The sequence below is a fragment of the Megalops cyprinoides genome, chromosome 16, assembly GCF_013368585.1.
Source record: "Megalops cyprinoides isolate fMegCyp1 chromosome 16, fMegCyp1.pri, whole genome shotgun sequence".
Lineage (NCBI taxonomy): Eukaryota > Metazoa > Chordata > Actinopteri > Elopiformes > Megalopidae > Megalops > Megalops cyprinoides.
In genome coordinates, this window is record NC_050598.1 from 11396104 (window position 1) to 11416668 (window position 20565).

At 39.5% G+C, this 20565-nt stretch overlaps 1 protein-coding gene across 1 annotated transcript; it reads left to right on the forward strand.

Moving 5' to 3' along the window:
- The first annotated feature begins 980 nt into the window (after nucleotides 1-980).
- Nucleotides 981-19376, forward strand: pmt (phosphoethanolamine methyltransferase). Its single transcript, XM_036547724.1, has 12 exons — nucleotides 981-1317; nucleotides 7642-7819; nucleotides 9067-9222; nucleotides 14301-14437; nucleotides 14870-15030; nucleotides 15922-16110; nucleotides 16482-16571; nucleotides 16670-16759; nucleotides 17453-17575; nucleotides 17968-18099; nucleotides 18603-18719; nucleotides 18834-19376. The coding sequence occupies exons 1-12, from the start codon at nucleotides 1308-1310 to the stop codon at nucleotides 18942-18944; spliced, it is 1494 nt and encodes a 497-aa protein (XP_036403617.1). The 5' UTR covers nucleotides 981-1307; the 3' UTR covers nucleotides 18945-19376.
- The last annotated feature ends 1189 nt before the right edge of the window (nucleotides 19377-20565 follow it).

Genomic DNA, 20565 nt, shown 5'->3' on the forward strand with positions numbered 1-20565 from the left:
TAAGGTTTGCTTTTTTTTTTTTTTTTTTTACTTTGGTCTCACATTTGTCACAGATCAAAGACAATTATTTTGAAAATTAGAAGAATTTTATTTCTATTAGAAACAGAAGAGCATGTTTGTATTGTATTTTCTTCAATACAAGGTTGTTCAGTTACAGCTTTGTTCAAGATGGAAAGGAATGATGACACGAATGCAACATTCATCATTAAATAAGTGTGATACAAAACATACTTTGATCATTTTTGATTTCTAAAAAACACTGCTGTACACACGTGTCTACATTAAGAGTAACTCCATTCATCCATAAACCAGTTTTTAAATTAATTGTCCAATTGCTATTCATCTGGGATTCATTAAATGCTTCTAGCTACCATAACTGGATGTAGTGATCAACACTACATCTAGCCTAATAATATCATAATGACAACGACTGAATGTTAAACGATTAAACTGAAAGTGTAGGAAATACCCCTTATGCAGTCGTGTCACAAATATTGGGGGCGCTGTTCTTTTGAGCCTCTAAAGATGGCGACCCGCGGCGTCAGCGGCACACGTCAATCCTCAATTCAATTTGTAGCTGTCTAAATATAAGATCGGAGACCTACACTTTGACGTCCAGAAATTTAAATCATACAAAAAAATCTGTAATCTGTAAAAGTCTCGAGGATTGCAACACCTTGTTCAACGGACCTGACGACATATGTAAAACTCCAACTTGGAGTTAAAAGGTGGTTGCATCTGACTCACCGCTCTGGGCAGTAAATTATGCATGCCGCCAATCAACTCTGCCGATTCACTCAGCTCACCGAGCTGTTGAATTAGGTCGCTCGTTCAACTCCGTTTATCCAATCACAGGTGGGTACCCGAGGGGGCGTCTCCAGCTCATCAGAATTATAGCGTTACCGCCCCCTTACGCCTCCCTGCAAGATCTACATATAAGGTGGGTATGTGGTTAGCTTTCTAGTTAACTAGCTAAATTATTATCATATCGTCTTTGCCAGCTAGCTATCTAATGAGTGCAAACAAAAGACAAAACCATTCCTTCGAAATTGTTCAGTCCCTCATGTTCGGATTCTGCTGAGATGTCAGTTGCCTAGTGAATGTGACAGTCATTGTAGCTAGTGCTCTAGGGTTTCCATTCACTTTCAAGCTGACAGCGGATTTTTTGTGGCAAGTGTGCGTGTAAAACCGGTCTGCCAGCAAAAGTTTACAATTTTATAATATAAGTGAATGTAAAATATTTTGTGAGTCACTACAAAAAGTGACAGATTTGAGTTTATTGAAACCATTGCTGATCATTCTGAACGATGGAAGAAGGTAAGTCATTTATTTTATTGGCAACAATTTTTGTGTCTGGATGTGAGACATTCTTTTTTTGTCCTGAGGTGAAGACAATACAGAAACGTGTCGTTTTGAAACATTCCAACAGAGCTATCTGAACTCAGCTTGTTCTGTCTGGCATGCTCCCTTTTGCCAGTCTTTTTTTTTTTTTTTGGCTTGCATAATATGATTGTGCAGTACTGTACAATAGGGAAGTATTCCATGAAATCAGCAGAAACATCACTGTTCACACATTGTTATGGAGGAAGGTGTGATTTTCATAGCGGCACCTATGGTTTGGGCAGAACATAATATGGGCCAAATACTTTTCATAACTAATAGTCTTCCGTGTTTATGTATACTTTGTGTGCCAGGCATAGTATAGCAAACATCAAGGCATCAAGAGAATATTTTGTCACAAAAGAACTTACTAGTTTGTTCTCAGTATAATAGTTCTCATAATAGTTTACAGTAAAATTTACAATATAAATGTGAAAACAGTGGTATTAAAACAAACACTTTAATACCAATGGAAACCATATGAGATATCAACATCTGCATTGACTATGGAGGCTATGTTGTAGATATTTTAATTCAAGGCATGGGCATGATATTGGCTAGAAGTAATAAAGAATTGAAATATCCAACGACTGTAATCATGGTTATGCAGATTGTGTCTCAGACACAATTCATTGTTGTAGTTGTATTTACTTGTGATGGTTGACCACTTAACAATTAAGGGTGCACAGACTATCAGTATGTCTGTATGATCTGTAAGCCTATGTCTTTATAGCGTGCTAGGTATGGAAATCCCTTTTGTCTGCATTGCAGTTTTGTTGGATAAATTAGAATTTGAACACCAATTCTTGGGAAAAGTGTAGCAATTTTTGAAATTCATTTAAACTTGTTCGCATGTTATTCGAACTGTCACCAGTGCTAACATAGATATTGCATTGCTGCCTCAGATATACTCTATCCTGTAAGCATTTTAATATTGCTTGTTTGCACATTTTGTGAAATCTTAATGTGATCTTGACACATGGCTAGGAAGCAAGGGTAGGATTCACCCTTCTGTTATTATGGCCTGATAATTTCCTCTGAAAATGCAATAGCTAGCAAGCTGGCAAATGTCTGTTTTATTATAGTATGTTATACTTTGGCATTTTATATTTTGGAACAGGTTTGAAATGGATGAGCAACGTGTTGATTTGGTTATGAATGTGACAGTAACAGTTGCTGTAATTGAAACGGTAGCTAGCTAATCAGCTAGGATATGTTAAAGACATTTTATAGACTGACACTAACCTGAAAATCACAACAGAAACACTCTACGAATGCTGGGGATAAGGAAAAATGTTTGCTGGACAGGGCACAGTATCATAGCAGAACTGATACAGTTGTTTCTGAACAGTTGGAAAGCACAGGTACCTCACGAAATAAAGGATAAAAGATAATGCATCTTAATAGGGTGTTGGGCTTCCAGGAGCCACCAGGGCAGCTTCAGTGCATCTTGGTATAGACCTTTTGTGTCTGGAGCTGTATTCCTTGAGAAATTCAATCAACTGCTGTTTTATTGGTGGTAAAAAACGCTGTGACAGTCGCCACTGTAGATTCTCCCATAGTTGTTCAACTGGGTTGAGATCTGTTGACCGTGATGGCCGTGACAAATGTTAACATCATTTTCATGGTCATAAACCATTCAGCGACTACTCGTGTTCTGTAGATGGGTGAACTGTCATCCTGGAAGAGACTGCTCCCATCAGGATAGAAATGCTGCACCCCACAATGCAGGCTTTGTATTTATAGAATTTACCTGGTCCTGTGAGGGGCTGAGTGGACTTAAGACCATGCCAGGAGAGTGCACCCCATACCATAACAGAGCCAGCAGAATCTTTTACCTTGGGAGACAACAGGCGGGCCTGTAGGTTTCTTCTGGTGTGCACTATGCAGACTATGCTCAGACTTCCATGCCAGCAACACACCTCTCTCAAAGTCACTGAAATCTCTTCCTCTGGGCTTGCACAGCATTTTTATATATGACGCTGAGCATGATGGGATGTTAATTGCTTAATTAACCAAGGAACAACACCTGTGTGGAAGCACCTGATTTCACTGTACTTTGTATGCCTCGTTTACTCAAGTGTTTCCTTTCCCAAAGTGTTTTGATAGTTACCTTTATTTCAGACCACCTAGTCTGTCGAGGTATTAATCTTACATAAATGAGCCATACCCAGCAGAACATTCTACTACAGTAACAAGAGGTTATATTTCACCAGAAACTGCGATTTTTGACACTTGAAACCTAACTACAACATCAACTAGCCAGCAAATTTGAGTTGTGGCTATGCTTACTGAGCTTGCTCGCTGTAGGCCGGGAGAAAAGCCACTGGGTGATGCTCAAAGAGGAGGAGAGCTGAAGGCAAAACTAGTAGAGTACCACCTGTCACCCCCAGACCTGCTGTGCTCAAACAGAAAGCAGTTTGGTCCTTAGTATCCTTAGAATGCTTAGAGTGCTTTATTCTTAAACTCTTTAGAGTGCTTAGAGTTTAGTTTTGTACCTTGTCCGGAGAGATGGCTGGCTGCCTGCCTATTGAGTGTTGTAGCTGCTGAGAGTAAAAGGTGATACTCTTCTTTTCAAACTTTCACATACACAAAGGTTATTTAAATAGAGTGAGTGTCAGAGTTTAGGCATTTATTTAATCTGACATTGAATAAGTAATTTTACTTGACTTTAGTGCTATATCAGAGACTTTATCGAATATCTCAGGCATAGTACATACAAAAACTAAAGCAAATTAGTCATGTAACTTCTACATCTGGACAATCCTCTGCATTAAGCTCCACTTGATGTCTTTGTAGTCTGCCATGTCCACAGTGCAACATTGAAAGTGTTTTATATAAATCCTGCTTTTGTGCAAGCGCAACATTCCACAGTAATCCATTAATCCACTAATTTTTAGTGAATCCAGTCATTTTTGAAAACTGTAAGTTTGCATGCCAAGTGGTAGGGTAAAACAAAAGAGGTCACAACAGCAAGTTCCCGCTGCAGATTTAAACTTGAAAAGCCAGTGCCTCTTCTAACTAATTTCCTCAATTCACTGTTCCCTTTTGCTACCAGGTAGGTCCCGAGAAATTATTAAATTAAGTGTTAAAGGAAAGTATTTAGTTACTGAGATTTATACTTTTTGAGAGTATATAAAGTATGATGATACAGATTGTACAAACTGTACAACTGCGGAATCTGAAAAGAAAAATCAGAATTTATTTTTAATCACCTAGAACCTTGCCTCAACATTCACACAATGCTTTGTTTACACCAAAAAACCAACCTTGCTGTAACCTTTTAACAAGTATTTCCCTCCCAAACAAACTCATGAAAAAATTCCTTAATGGGTGAGAGTACCCTTCTTAGTCAATGTGTCTGCAAGCAGTCACTAACAGATCTTTACTAGAAATTACAGAAGTAACTCATACTGCCCTGCACACCACATGACTCAAGTAAAAACAAGCAAACTGCACAAATCTGTATGTTTGTATGTCATAAAAAACAGGCTTTTAAGACATAAAACATCTACATACAATTTTGCACAAATTCATTTACAGTAATGGTGAACATTGCTATAGTGTTTTCAAAATATCATGCAAGTCCAGACACACATCATATCTAATGTTACAAAGTCATTGTAAAGTTGCACTAACTATATTACCAGTTGCTACATTGGGACATCATGCATTTGCAAAAATATGCCTCCAGAGCTGTCATGATGAAGTCACAAAGACAAGTCAAAGCAAACCAAACCACAAATTTTCTGCAAAGTTGTGACTGATTACTGAGTTTACTGAGTATTGCTTTCCTCTGTTCTGACATGTTGAACATTGCTAGAATTCACTTTGGTTGAATGGCTGGCATTTTTCAAGACATGACTGCTAACTAACAGCGCTTCAAGACCCTCTTCTGAGATTATTTTACATTTCAAAGTATACTAGCAGCTGCAGTAGTATTACAGTGATACATTTTTCACTTTATTGGTGTGAAACAAGTTTTAAAAAAATCATTTGCAGTGTAAACCCTCACCTTTCCCAGAACTTAGATGGTACACCTGGCTATTCATCAGTATTCAGTATATCAGTGTGTTGGTGTTGGTAGACTGTACACATCTAAATTACTGTACATTGAGTGGGATGTCCAGAGTGGGGCAGTGAAACAGAGAGACGTTGCGTGTTTGTTGTTTGCCGCCGAGTTAGTTTTATTGTTTTGATAATTAGCGGGCCTGGAAGTTTCAGTTGCGGCCCTATTTAGTTAGAGGCTGATCGAGCGGCTCATTAGAATAATGTATTTCATCAGTTGTAGAACGAGCGTTTGATATTCTTCTAGATCAGTTTTGTTTCACTCTCGATAGCCAATTCGTGTAAATTTTTATTTTAAATGTTATTTTAAGCTAATACTCACATTGTCTTGTGCTTTGCAGATATAGTTTGTATCTTTTTACATTGTTCTGAAATCTCTATTAGTTTGTTCTCCACAGCTGCATTACTAATTAGCTGGTGTATCTTATTGACCTTCCGCCGACAACCTGTCCAGAACTATCGACCAGTCTCTGTCCTTCTCTTTCTGTCTAAAACACTTGAACAAGCTGTGGCTAACCAGCTAGCCGCCTTTCTCTCCCGGAACAACTTTCTTGACCCTTTTCAGTCTGGCTTCAGGGCTGGTCATTCCACAGAGACTTCCCTATTCTCCATTACTGAGGCTCTTCAATCAGCCAGGGCTTCCTCCCACTCCTCAGTCTTGATTTTTCTAGACCTCTCTGCAGCATTTGATACAGCGGACCTCGCTCTACTTTTATCGACCCTGGCTATGCTTGGGGATTGTTGACACCAATCTTCTTTGGGTTGAATCCTGCTTCTCTTCTTTTTCAGGGTGTCCTGGAACGATGGGTTTTATACGGGTGTCTCTCAAGGCTCTGTACTCAGCCCCGTTGGTGGCCCATTATGATATATTTTGGATTTAGTGTTCAGTAGCTGAGTATACTTGGCTTCCATTGCCTTGTCAGGTTGCGCAAGTTAACTTGTGGTAGGGCCTGAATGGTGTTATGCTAACACTTACTGGTCTGAGAGTGTTGTTAGCCTGGTCTGACACTTGCTCATTTAAAGGAATGGATGCACTTATGTTCCATTGTGCTGGAAGTTGCTCTGGATGAGAGTGTCTGCTAAATGCATGTAACGTAAAGGGGCAAAAGCTCATTTGGGCTCACGTTCCTTTCTAACCATCACCACGTGCGCAGCTGAATCGCATCTTTCTTTGATCTGCGAATCCAGAACCGTGACACTCTCACAGACCAGACCAGCTTGAGTGTTTGAATTGTGTGCTACACTGGGTAAACCTGTCCCGCTGCCAGGCTGATGAAATTGGGTGTGAAGCTTTCGTTTTATTCCGCAGAGCCGGGTGCGAGAGGAGCCGCTCATGCGGTGGTGAGGCGTGCTGTGTTTTCCCATGCTCACTCGCGTGGAACAAACGCTTTAAGCGCTCTGCCGGCATCGGTCCCAAACAAAAGGGTGATCGGGAGCGCAGCTGTCATGTAAAACCAAAGATGGTGGAGGCGCTTCTTTCGATGGACAAAAATGTTAACGCGTAAGCTTGCCTCTGAATTCAGTATTAGATATTATTAAAGGGGAAGCCGACAATTATATTTTTATGTGGTTCTTCATCATATTCTTTCACCCATGAGGGTGGAGCCTTTAGATCCTTTTCCAAACAGAAGCGAAATGGATCCATTATTTCAACACACTCAACCCTCCTAGTTTAAATGACGTTCTGGGTTTAGATTTCTTGACGCATATATTGATACATCAGTGAATTCTGCTCTGTCTGGTGTTTGCTCCTCCCCCAATGGTCAGACTATGTCAAACAACACGTCTGGCTTTAGGCACAGCTACATTGCTCATACACAAGGACTGCCAGTAAGAATTTTGAATGTATTATTGCATACTATTGAGCTGACCCATGAATACTTTTCAGTAATAGCTCATTTACCTGATCATGCATGTGTTTACTTGTGCCATGTAAAATAAAAACAGAGGTCAGTTCACTCCCAGTGGTGGACTGAACTTCATGTATTGATTAGGACTGCAGAATCATTTACCAGCTTCCAATGCCAACATCAAACACAAATATTCAGACTTCACCTTAAATTCCAGAATTTGGACTTGTCCTACACAGACACCCCCCCCCCCCCCCCCCCCCCCCTTACTTTGACACATTTAATGTCAAGCCATAGTAGCCCATGCTACTCTCCTCCAAGTCTCATTTTTTGCATTTTACAGGAAATCCGCGCCTTAAGATGACAGAGTTCTGGCAGGAACACTCTCAGCAGGCGACTGTGCAGGAGATGATGCTGGACTCCAGCGCGGAGCTGCTCACCCTGCAAGAGCTGCCCGAGATCCTGGCCATGCTCCCCAGTCTGGAGGGAACCACGGTGCTGGAGCTGGGAGCTGGCATCGGGTCAGCCGCCACTGCCTTTCTCTCTCCTTCTGTCTCTGACCTTAACATCATAACATCCTCTCGCTGTTTCGGCCATTTTCTGCTCTAGAAATGTTTGTGCGAATCACGTTGTAGCTGTGTGGATACTCAAACTGAATGCCTGGTTTTTGCGTCATTGATTAATGGTTACCTAATAACAGCCTTGCTGTGTTTCCAAATGTTTGCCATCCTTTCATCAGATCTACAGCTGTGTAGTCTGATACTTATCAAAATCAAAAGTTTAATCTAGGGGCTGTTGAAATTTGTAAGACAAACAACCTGTTGTTGAATCCAGGTGAAGGAGTGCATTGGCAGGTGTCTGTCTTGCTATCCATAGCTATAGAACACATTTCTCTCTGCTATTAACTTCCTCAGCTCAGCAGATCATAGTTGCTTCAGTCATAGTCATGTCATTATGTCTGGCTCTAAGCTCTAACTCATGATGGTACCCTTTCATACATATTTCAAAATATATGGAATGATAGAACAGGACTACTCCCTTAAAACCAAACCACAAAGCAGGAGGTTTAAATTTTTACTTAGTTAAGCCACCCCATAATGTAAAAGCTAGAAAATACAACCCACAAAATGCATCAGTAACATGATGACTTACATGACTTTTCTTGTAACCATTGACTGATGCAAGCAAACAAAAAATGGATTACAGACATTGTTATGTAATGAACACTTTACTGGTCTTCATCCAACTAATATTTTAGACAGCTCTGTCTAGTAATGGGGAGTCTGGTCAAAGCTATGATACACAGAAAATACTTTTCTATGATAAAGTAAAGACACCAATAATCATGTAGAAAAATTGCTTTGGTGTTTCAGTATGTGGCATGTGCATGATGATAATTACTTTGTTAAGATACCTTTTGTGAATGCTGGACAAGGCATGAAGCTCACAAATCTATCCAATGAGGATCACCTACCGAAAGAACAGGGCCTCTATTTAACTCCAATAACAACCAATTTGTAATCAGCTTTTGCTTGTTAAATTTGAGCCACGGAAGCTTCAGTCTAGAAGCTTTTCAGATGCATTTCACTAGACAACACATTTACCAAACGGATATTCATTCAGTGCACAGTTTGGGACGATCTTGGTTAATTACTGGGCAAGTGAGTTCCATGTTACTCTGCAGCTCTGTACCAAGTACTCTGTGCTTGCTGTGACCCATTGCCATGCCCCATCTAACCCGTCATCCACCATGGCTCTAACTCTGCAGGCGGTATACTCAGCATCTCCTGAAGCAAGCTCACCATGTCACAGCTGTGGACTTCATGGAGAAGTTTGTGGAAAAGAACAAGCAGGACAACGGTCACCATAACAATGTAGACTTCATCCAGTCAGATGTCACTCATTTGAATTTCTCCAAGAACAGGTGACCATATGCCCTAATCAGTCTGTAGTCTGTAAAGTTGAATTTTTCTCTAAAATTCACTGATATTTTCTTATTTTAACTGTGCTTCTCCTTTCGTGAGCACTTCACAAGCTATGGGTTTGCAAGAGTTAATCGTTTTCATTGAATTGTTCTAAATGAACCATTTACAGTAATCTGGCCTTTACTTTAAAACCAAATGTCAGGAATACAATAGATGTGTTTGTTATGGATGAATGATATTCAAGGATTCAGCAAATGCATTCCTGAATGTGCTCTGTGGACAGTCCTTCAGACATAGGGTTATATTCACTTGCTTCATTTATATTCAGAATCAAATCACATATGTCCTAAATGTGTGACAGTTGTGGAAAGGTAGATTCTCATGCTACATTTATACAATTCATACATTCCTTTTTAACAACTCTCGTAACAAACAGAACTTAGAATCTTTGTGGTTTGTACACATGCCAGAATCCAGAAGGTAACAGTACTAACATGGACATTACAGATTTGTGCAGACCCACAGATATTTATGTCAGTTGGATCAGCTGTTAGTGTACAAAATTGACTCAATTACTAGCTATAGTTGAACTAGTGGATCTGCATAGGGCAATGAATGAGCATGAGCATCTGTTTCTCTCTCTGACTGTCAAAGCAGCAATTGTCAAAGACAAGCTCTGCAAAGCTTGTTGGTTCCATAAAGGAGTCAGCGAGTGGCAGTTAAGACTAAACACCTACTTGTGGAAAATAGTGTGGAAACATAGCAAATGGCAATGAACCGAACTTGATTTCTGAAATATTATTTTAAAAGAAGCAAATACATGCACAAACACAAACTGGAACAAAAACCAGGAAAAGCATGTGAATATTAAAATCGTTGTGCAAGTGGCTTGCATGGAGAAGAAGATATAACATGCAAGCAGCATTGTATGTAGCAATAAGGTGACTACCCATGCATACAATTCCAGCTCTGGGTGTAGTCCTAATATGCACAGGGGTCATTTATAAGGGGCAAACTATATCAGACTTAAAGGCCTGATGGACAAAAATTGGATTCATTATAAATGCAGACTCAAACAACAAAGAACTGTCTGGACCCCCATGTCCTCCTGTATTGTTACTGAAAAACGCATGCTCAGTTTTTGAGAGACACGTGTTTGGTTTCCATCTCCAGGATAACTTACATAGTGCTGAAGGTAGTGTGTACATGTTTTACTTCCTCTTCCACTTCCTTGGTCCTACAAGAAACAGTACAGCATGGATCAGCAGAGCCGCTATAATTGGCGAATAAACCTTATTAAATGGAGTGTAGAAGCATCCTCAGATTTCTGGGTGACATCATGAAAGTGATCCAAAAACACACAGAGATTGGCACAAATTCTCAATGAATCTGGTAAAAAGCTGAATAACTGTAAATGTGTGCATCACATACACATTTTCAAAGCGGGTGTCCCCTGCTCCCTTTAATCTCAGCTTTTGTGTGTTCAACACTTGTGCCAAATGTCCCAAATCTACTGTAACTTTGGTGCCAGGCACTGTAGTTAGGTAGGGTGCCATCTGGATGGCTGGCCTTGTGCTCAGAGGGTATAAGAAATTATGTCTTAAATATATTCAGAGCCCCTACTGTTCGTTCATCAGTACTACAGGTGCATGGTTTAAACTTTAAAGCATAGCGTATGTATCCTGTGTTTCTGCTGCAGAGATAGAGTTGACTGTTCTGATAAGACACTGTAGTAGTGATTGCCGTATTAGATGGACGGATGAAATTTTAACCAAAAACATGAAAACAATGCATGCTTGTCTATTTTTTAGTGTATTGACTGAATCATTAAATATGTAGATGAAGGCTACCCAGCCATTAATCCTGGAGAGCAATTGTGAATGCTGGCTGATGTTGCAGCTAGGCATTTAACCACCTGATTCAACTTATAATCATAGATTAAACTGGTTTAGCTTTCCACCCCAATAATGAGACTGCTGAATTTCCACATTCCAGGGCCAGAGTTGAGTAGCTTGGAGTTGAGTTTATTTAGCAAAGACGGAGTAAATGTTTTGCAACTCTTAACAAAGGTGAGGCAGTCCATAGTCTGGGTCATGAACCTAGTACTTGTTTGATAGCAAATGTAACATTATGCTAACAGGAGTAGGATGTATAAAATCAAAGTTTGTTCCAGGATCAGACTGATCAAATGGCCATTAAACATTCCAGATCATAAATTCATGTAGACAAAGTAGACTCTCACCACCATTGCTCAGGCTGTTCCTTTTGCTGCTGTTCATTGTCTGTGTGGTAGCTCTACTATGTTGAAATTCAGCATCTTGATGACACTCAGCTGGGGCATTCCTTTGTAAAGCAAATGGTTGTTGTAGTCTTTTAAACAGTGGCCATCTTGAGTTGTAGTACACTGTGAAAGCTGAAATTCAGTGGTCTGTGGCAGCAATGTTTTTTTTCTTGTAGCACCTTGAAAAAATTGTTGTGAGGTCAGGTCCTGTACATCAATAGTAAATGTGATCAGGACAAATAGATAAATGGTTAAGCATGAGTGTGAAGACAATATGGCAGTCATAATTTTATGTATAAACTTATGATTAAACTTATTTTATGTATAAAAATTGCATAGAATAATTATCAAGAAATTACAGAGAACAGAAGATCAGTCCTAGCCAAATTTCATGCAAGATGGTTAATGAGAATTTCTCTGAAAGACTCAATGCAAACTATATTGTTTTCCCTATAAGTGTATGATTTACAAACTTGATAAAAGGCTGGCCAAGGATGCATGGCAAATCTCATGCACACTGGTACCCCAATACATGAGCATTACATTTTTCTTCATTTCTGCAGCACGTTGCAAGGATTTCAAAATATCTGTGACCTCAACCATCTCTGATGTATAACACCCACATGGGTACTGCATGGTGGTCATTCTGTGGCAAAATGCTCACTGCGTATCAACTGAGGTAGAGAGGGAGGGAGTGATTTATCCGGTTAAACTGGGGGATTATTTGGGGGCCAGGCTGACAGAGTCTGATTGGGAGTTTGGCCAGGATACTGGGGAATCACCTACACTCTTTTCCACTAGTGCCGTGGGGTCCTTGATGAGAACAGTGACGCATGACCTCAGCGTAAGGTCTCGTTGAAACGATATTGTCCTTTTCAGCACAGTTTCCCTATCACTGCACTGGAGCATCAGTCTCCTATAAGGTCCAGAGGGAAGACAGCCCCCTACTGGCCCACCGATGCCATTGCCAGACTTGCTTATGTTTTGCCAGGAGGTGTCCCACTGAAGTACTAATGAAACCCATCCATGCTTAGATCTGGCCATTAGGCAGGGGGTATTGCAGGGTCCTATGGCTGCTAACTATCAGAATTTTTTTTTGAGTATAAAAGCTGGGCATTAGTTCAGAAATGACATTTTTTATATTGCGTGTGCTGGCCACATTTTTCAAGAGCATTCAAATTTGGCAAACAAACATATGGCCAACAATATTGTTATACCTATTCTAAGATTAAAATTTACCCAGCAGTGAATAAGCTTTCAGGGCTTTATGCTGTTGGATTGATTTAAAAGAAATTAATTTGTAATGTGTGGTGATAATACTGGATTTGTACCCAAATCATGTCACCAATGGCAGGGTTTCTGTTACCACAGTATAGGTTAGGCAGCTTTCCTGGCCAAAAGATCTCCAGAACAGAGCAGAATATGTGCCTTTTTTCATTAGTGGAGAACAATAGTTAGGTGAGTGGTAATGGTGCTAGTTGCACAGGATTCTGAAAAGTATACATGTGCACAGTCACATGCAGGATGTACCAGTCACTTTAAACAGAGAGTGCCATGAGCACTGGACCAGGGTAAGATTTACCTACCCAAGTCCTTAAATCAACTATTATGGGCTATGAAAGAAGACTGATCTTGGACCAGCAGGGCTTAGTGAAGCTCTCAGACATTATTGGCTACATGGTGAATGCCGTGATGCTGAAACAAAACTTAAACCAGATTATCACACCAAAGACCAAAGATCCTTTACAGAAGCTAATTTTTAAGTATCGCTGACACTAAGATAATTACCCTCATTGTCTTTGTAGAAGTTTCAGACAATTTTAAGAGAAGCCTAAACTCAATAGTATTACATAAGCTTTATTAAAATTCCAATGCAATTCCACACAGCAAAAAAATAGTAAGTAAATAAATGAATAATTCATAATTTAACCAAACATAATGTTTTATTTTCAATCTGCGTAGAATGTAGATATATAAGTAATTATAAACTATAAAATGACTGCCTTTCTGCAAAAATAACAGAGGCCAGTCTTTCTATAAGTGTAACTAGCTGGAGAAGCGCTATGGTTTTTCACACAACGTTTGCGCTTTTCTAGCTACGATCAGGTTATATTGTATCAATGTTGAATAAACTGCATGTGTTTTATATCATCCCATTATCTGACCCTCACAGGGCTAAAGCCTTAGGTAGTAGACAGTTGAAACCTGTTCATTTTTGGAGTTCTCTCTACTTCAGCATGATAAAGTTCACGTATCTCACATGATATGGTGTTTCAGATCAGTGAGATGATGTTTGCATGATTGGACTGGAAAAAACACTAGCTTATATATAAAGTTTAAGTACTTAAAGTTACAGAATTACATAAAAATGTACAGAATATGAAATGCAGATCTAATCTGAAGTCTACACTAGTGTAATTTTATATTACAGATGTGGAAAATGCTTCAACAACATCAACAAAGGAACTTCATTTGTTTAGTTTTTAATGCTGGAGCTTACATTCAGATACCGATCATGATAACACGTCTAGCAGGTTATACACATTAATGCAATTAACTTTAAAACTTAATATACAACATTCAATACATAACAATATTGTCAATATAAGTATTACTGCACAGAGAAAACACAAAAATATATTTTATTATTTTTTTCAGAAAAATGTGCAACCAATGTTCAGCTACATAGTCAATTATAGTCTATTGATGGCTGTCAGTCAACATAATAAGTAGTAATTTGAAAGGTAATGGAAGTAACTAAACATAAATATTTATTTTGGGGTTCACCTGTCTCAGGTTTGACCTGATCTTCTCTAACTGGCTGATGATGTACTTGAGTGACGAGGAGCTGCTTTCTCTGACCAAGAGCATGCTGGTCTGGCTGCAGCCGGGAGGCTACCTCTTCTTCAGGGAGTCCTGCTTTCACCAGTCAGGTGAAAAGCTTTTACCATTCTTCCACTTCTGTGGTGATATTTTAATGATGAGTGTAATTCTGTTTAATTACAACCTCAGTTTCAAATTTGATTTTCAACTTCTGGATCAAACATGAATTGCATTCTGGTGGCTTTTTGTTATCTCTTTTGTTTCAGCTTTGAACTTGAGTTTGTTTACATATTACATTACGTTATTGGCATTTAGCTGACACTCACCAGAGTGACTTACGTAGCTTACAGTTTTTTTTACAATGTTATCCATTTATATAGCTGGATATTTACTGAGGCAGTACCTTGCCCAAGGGTATAGCAGCAATGCTCTCTGCTTTTTATGTTTTTATACTATCTATCAGTGTGTCTAGACTCCAACCATCAAACGCTTCTGAGTCTCAAAAAAGATTGTGACCACAAGTGTTGAATCTCTTCCTACAGGAGACTGCAAGAGGGATTTCAATCCCACTCGTTACCGCACGCCTGCCCAGTACAACCACCTGATGACGTCGGCGGTTATTGTGGAGGAGACAGAGGGAGCAGGCAAGCAGGCCTTTGGCTTTGACATAGTCATGTCTAAGGCAGTACAGACCTATGTCAAGGTAAATAGGGTAATGAGTTGTATTGGATCGCATTTTGGTAAAACAACAGAAACGTGGTAGGGGAACGAATTTTTGGATTTGTCAAAAGTTTGTAAGTTTGTAGTTTGTAGTCTTAATACAACTTTCACACAAAATGTTATCTTCTGTCCTTGACCTAGACAGAATTGACTGTAGGCATTACTATAGCATCCAAACATTGTATGATATATACAGTTATTGTTAATAGTCTCTATTATTTTAATGATAGAAATCAAAGTATAATTTAAAGTATTTACTGATTGATGCACAACAAAACTACTCTTTTCATAATGTGGCCAAACACCATGGGTACAGAGGCGGACTACTCTTTTTGGTTTTGGCTTCTATTACCCTGCATTTTAGGGCAGTAAACACCAAAGGTGCTGGATCTATCTTGTGTCATTATGAGTATAATCTGTAAGGACTAAACACCAAAACTGAGTGTGCCACCTATTGACATTTGGTGGTGGTGGGGGGTGCAAGAACCAAAGATCCTAAATATGCCTATTGTTTTTGTTGTAGTATTATTATTTTATAGTATGGAGGAGGATAACCTAGACTTACTTTCTGCTCATTTCCCCTTTAGGCTCAGAAAGAAGCCTTAGTCTTTTGTTTCTGTATTGGGGACGGCATGAGACCTGATATGCTGTTGCCATATCGCTACTATTTTTGCCTCGAACAGGACTTCTTGTCCTCTCCTGTTTCTTCAGTGGCACATTGATTCTAGGCTGCTGACGTCCACCTTGAAATATGAAGCAAGTAGATGGGGTGCTACGAAGTGGGGGGGGGGGGGGTGAGATGCGTGACTGTTTGTCCCGTTTCTTAAATTTTAAACGTTGTTAAATTTGCCATTCCTCCCTCTGGCCTTTCCAGATGAAGAACAATCAGAATCAAGTCTGCTGGCTGATGCAGAAGGTTCCACGCAACAGCGGCGCCAACCAGGGCTTCAACACTTTCCAGGAATTCTTGGACAAGCAGCAGTACTCGCGCCGAGGCATCCTACGCTATGAAAAGATCTTTGGCCCTGGGTATGTGAGCACGGGGGGGCCCAGCACCACCAAGGTAGGCACAGACAAGCTCTTCCAGCCTCACTCTGCATCACGTACACAAATACAGTTTTTAACTTAGACACAACAACCTTTCTCCTTACCAATACCTGTGTGCACCTCATTTGGGTAAATTTATGTTTTAACTCCAACTTCTGCATTACTAATGATCTGGGAAGCTCAGATTTCCCATAGCCAAAAATCACAAGCATTGTACTGTGTGTAGTACTTGTGTGTGTGTGTAGTACATGTGTTGTAGTACTTCACAGATGCCACAAAGACTGACATGCAGATAAAGGTGTATTTAATACAGCACCCAGTTTAATTGCCTTTATTGCTCATACTGTCTGTCCTGTGCTTTCTTGCTGTGGGTCATCAACCTGATAGGAGTTTGTAGACCTTCTGAATCTCTCCCCTGGTCAAAAAGTGCTGGATGTGGGATGTGGAATTGGGGGTGGAGACTTCTACATGGCGAGGGTGAGAGCTCATTGTGTCACCTTGGCATATTGTTTGGAATTATCTTAATTGTTTTTTGTGCTTGATGTGCAACTTTATTTACATACTTTCTTTTATAGACATTTGGTGTGGAAGTCCATGGCATGGATTTGTCATCAAATATGGTGGAGATTGCGATGGAGAGAGCTGTGAAAGAGAACCTGCCATTGGTGAGTCTGCTGCAGTGGTGTGTGCCGTTTCTGTCACCTCTGTTGTTCTTGTGAATAAAGCATACTCCTCCACTAGCAAGATTCAGGTGCTGAAATGAATATTTTTTTCCCTGCATTGTTACTCTGTGAACCGTAAATTAAATTCCACCTGGTTTGTTGTTTATCTTTGCACATATGTAGGATTAGTATAGTATTGCACATCAATAAGTAAATACATTTATGTATTTATTAGATACCAGATCAATGTATTGTTGTAAGTGGTACTATATAGATTTTCTTACCAAATTAATAATTATTGTAATGTTTTAATATTTGATTGATCATTATTATACATTTTGTATCTAATGTAGTCAAAATCAGTTCATGCATAATTTAATGTAAAAGTCATTAAATCAACCACATGCTGAACATAACAAGATCATATACATTAGCTGTTGCTACCTTACCTGCTTTACATACTTCAAAGTTCACATTTATACAGTGCAAATGAGAGGCATATTACTAGAATTTTCACAATTTCTGTGTCATGATTGTATGCATTTTAAGGGCATCTGTAAAATGCTAAAACTGATCATCTGGAGGGTGGTGTTCATTCCATTTTCCTTTGGGTGATGTTCATATTCTGGTTACATATTCTAATGTTTTGTTTTGTCATGTGCAAACCTTCAAAAACCCGATGCGTCCTTTCTTCAGGTTCAGTTTGAAGTGGCAGACGCCACCAAGAGAGTCTTTGCGGAAGGGTCCTTTGATGTGGTATATAGCAGGGACACCATCTTGCACATTGCTGATAAGCTGGAGCTCTTCAAGCACTTCTACGTGAGTCTTTAAACAGATGACAAAGCAAATGTGTTCTTTGTACTTCCGTAATGTCTCATGCATAATGCACAGTAACATACTTTTGAGGGGGTCCTGTGGTGGGTATCTAGAAACTGTTCAGATCATTGTAGCAGGATGCTTTAGCACCTCTGGTTTTAGCCGTCTTTGTTCAGCTAGCTAGCTTGTATAAGAAAACAAGACGTTTAATGATGAGAAAAGGCCATTCAGCTCAGCTATGCTTGTCATTTTGCCTGCAGTCACGCACTGTGTCAAGCAAGGGCCTCTACTTTCGCAATGAATACTATTCCGTGTATTATTACCTCCGAGAGGAAAACTATCTGGTGTCAGTGCGAAATTTCCCTCTAACTAAGGTGTTATGTTTATGCCTGCAGTCATGGCTAAAGCCTGGAGGAAAAGTCCTGATCAGCGACTACTGCTGTGGGGAACGTCCTTGGTCACCAGAATTCCAGGAGTACGTCAAACAAAGGGGCTACATCCTCTTCACCCCACAACAGTATGGCAAGGTACAAATCCACTCACTCAAGATTGCATACTTCACATCTGCTAAAATGCATTGTGGAGGCAGCTGCAAATGGTCATCCTCAAGCTGTTGTTATGCACGTATACAGTGCCACTCAGTGCCAGTGTCAAGTACCTTAAGATGGACAGATCTTATTTTGATTCAATAGTAATAGTCTTCTCTAACGTTAACAACACTAGCAGTGATGAGATGTTTGGACACACCTGATTAAGACAATGGGAAGCATGCATTCAAAGACATTTTGATCTAAAGACTTATGCTTAAATGCTTGAATTTGTTTTCTTAGACAAATATAAATTGTCAGGTTGATGCCTATGTATCTATTTCCTTCCAAAAAATTTTTTTTTTAATTTTTTGGCTATTTTGAAGAATCTAAAATACTAATTTTGACCCTCCAAACTTTTGACTGGTACTGTATGTGTATCACATCAGGGTATATCAGCAGTATATCCTTGTAATGTGACCTTGCGTGGTTCCTCCCCCCAGTGCCTGGAGCAGGCAGGGTTCACACGCGTGCGGGCCGAGGACAGAACCTCTCAGTTTACCCACGTGATCAAGACAGAACTGCAAAGAGCAGAGGCCATGAGAGAAGCTTTCATAGAGGTAAACAGACAACAGTCTTTCACACACACACGCAACACAATATGCAGGCAGTGACCTAATACTTACGTCAAATCGATGGTCTTTTTTTTTTTTTTTTTTTAATTTTTAAACTAGGAGTTCTCTGAAGAAGACTACAGTGCCATTATAAATGGGTGGAGAGAGAAACTGCAACGGTGTGAGAAAGGAGACCAGCGCTGGGGGCTCTTCTATGCTGAGCGAGACTGAGAGAAAGAGACTGAGAGCTTTGATAAAACGTTCAACAAGCAACCTGTACACTGGACTGTTGAATCTGCAGAGGCAATAACCTCACCTGGAGAATGGCTGTGTACCTGAACGGGGACGGTTTGCACAGTTAGTTGTGGAGCATATAAAAGTTCTAGTAAATCTGATCGCAGGCATGACTTAAAAGTTGATCGTTGATTCTGAAGTCGATTCAGTGGGCCAATTTCTTGTGAATTACGAGAGCACAAATACTCTTACAGCTGTTTTTTTATTACAGCTCTGTTAAGAGTTTGAGCAATTTTCATGCTGTAGGACCTGAGACTGGAAAATGTTTAGCAATGATAAGGATGTTAAACACTGTACTGTAACATGTACATGTAAATAGACAAACAAATGAAAAATACATACATACTTGCAAATAAAGTTTTACCTCCACATGGTCTGGTTCAAGTGCTGGCACCAGATTAATTTAGCTAGCTGTCTACATGTCTCCCAGCCCAGGGGTTAGTGCGTAAACAGAAGAAAACACTTTGAATTGCCACCTGGACCTACTGATGAAGTAACAACCATTAAGATATCGAGAATGACATACATACCCCCCATGGTCCAGGTGTACTGCTGTTCATTGATGTATTCCACAAGAGTCACCAGTAACCCCTTACTATCTTGGCAGTATTAGTTACCCATTTTGAAACTTACATTAGTTTTATGAAAATGATTGCAATTGCACCCTCACATATTATCCATGGGGATATGAGTAAAAGAAACAAGAAGTACAGGAACAATTTCGGTATGTTTGAGACTGCACATTTTATTTTTTGATAAAAACTATGGTTCACATACATATTTAGACAACGGAAGTACACACACGCACTTTCGCATGCGCGCGCACACACACACGCACACAAACATACACACATACAAATCCAGCATAGATGTCCTGTATGGTACCTGATGCTAGGTTTGTGTTCTGTTTGAACCTGAAGTGAGCTTACCAGTTCTGATACTGGGCTTCCAATGCATTTATGCATTATCTCCTATGGCCTTAGCGTTTACTTTGAGTGAAATACATGAGCAAATGACATTCCTTCACCTTTCAAGACTCATTACCTCAACACAAAATGCATATAAAAGCCTACAAAGTGTTATCAGTGTAATGATTGTTGTTCAGCAAGTAACATATTCACATTCACACATTCATATAAAATGTCTGATCCAAGAGTCAAAATTCAGTAATTTCTTCTGCTCTTAAAAGAAGCGTCTGGTGAAAATCTTTGGATATCTTGTCTTCATAAAAACATTAATAAGATGTTTTCCGCAAGTCACCCTTTTGCTCTTACTTCTACAGCTAATAATTGTAATAATTTATAATAGTAAGGCTTACCAAAAAATTACTTTTATCTTTGCATAATCATGCTAGTGTTCAATGTACATAAAGCACAGCGTCTGAAGAGTGTACAGAGTGTACAGAGTATTTCAGTCAGTTCAGACCATCATTAATATGTAACAAACTAACTTTTTACTTCAGTTATCATTCTTCACAGCTGAAGCCAGGTATCACACCATGGATAGTTTCACAGGTAGCTACATTTTATGTTATGTGGGACCAACAGACTACAGGCAC

Excerpts from the sequence above, each read along its gene's own strand:
- pmt (XM_036547724.1), top strand. Across the intron at positions 16,111-16,481 it reads GGGGGCCCAGCACCACCAAG|GAGTTTGTAGACCTTCTGAA; the intron begins GTAGGCACAGAC and ends TCAACCTGATAG. Across the intron at positions 17,576-17,967 it reads AGCTCTTCAAGCACTTCTAC|TCATGGCTAAAGCCTGGAGG; the intron begins GTGAGTCTTTAA and ends TTATGCCTGCAG.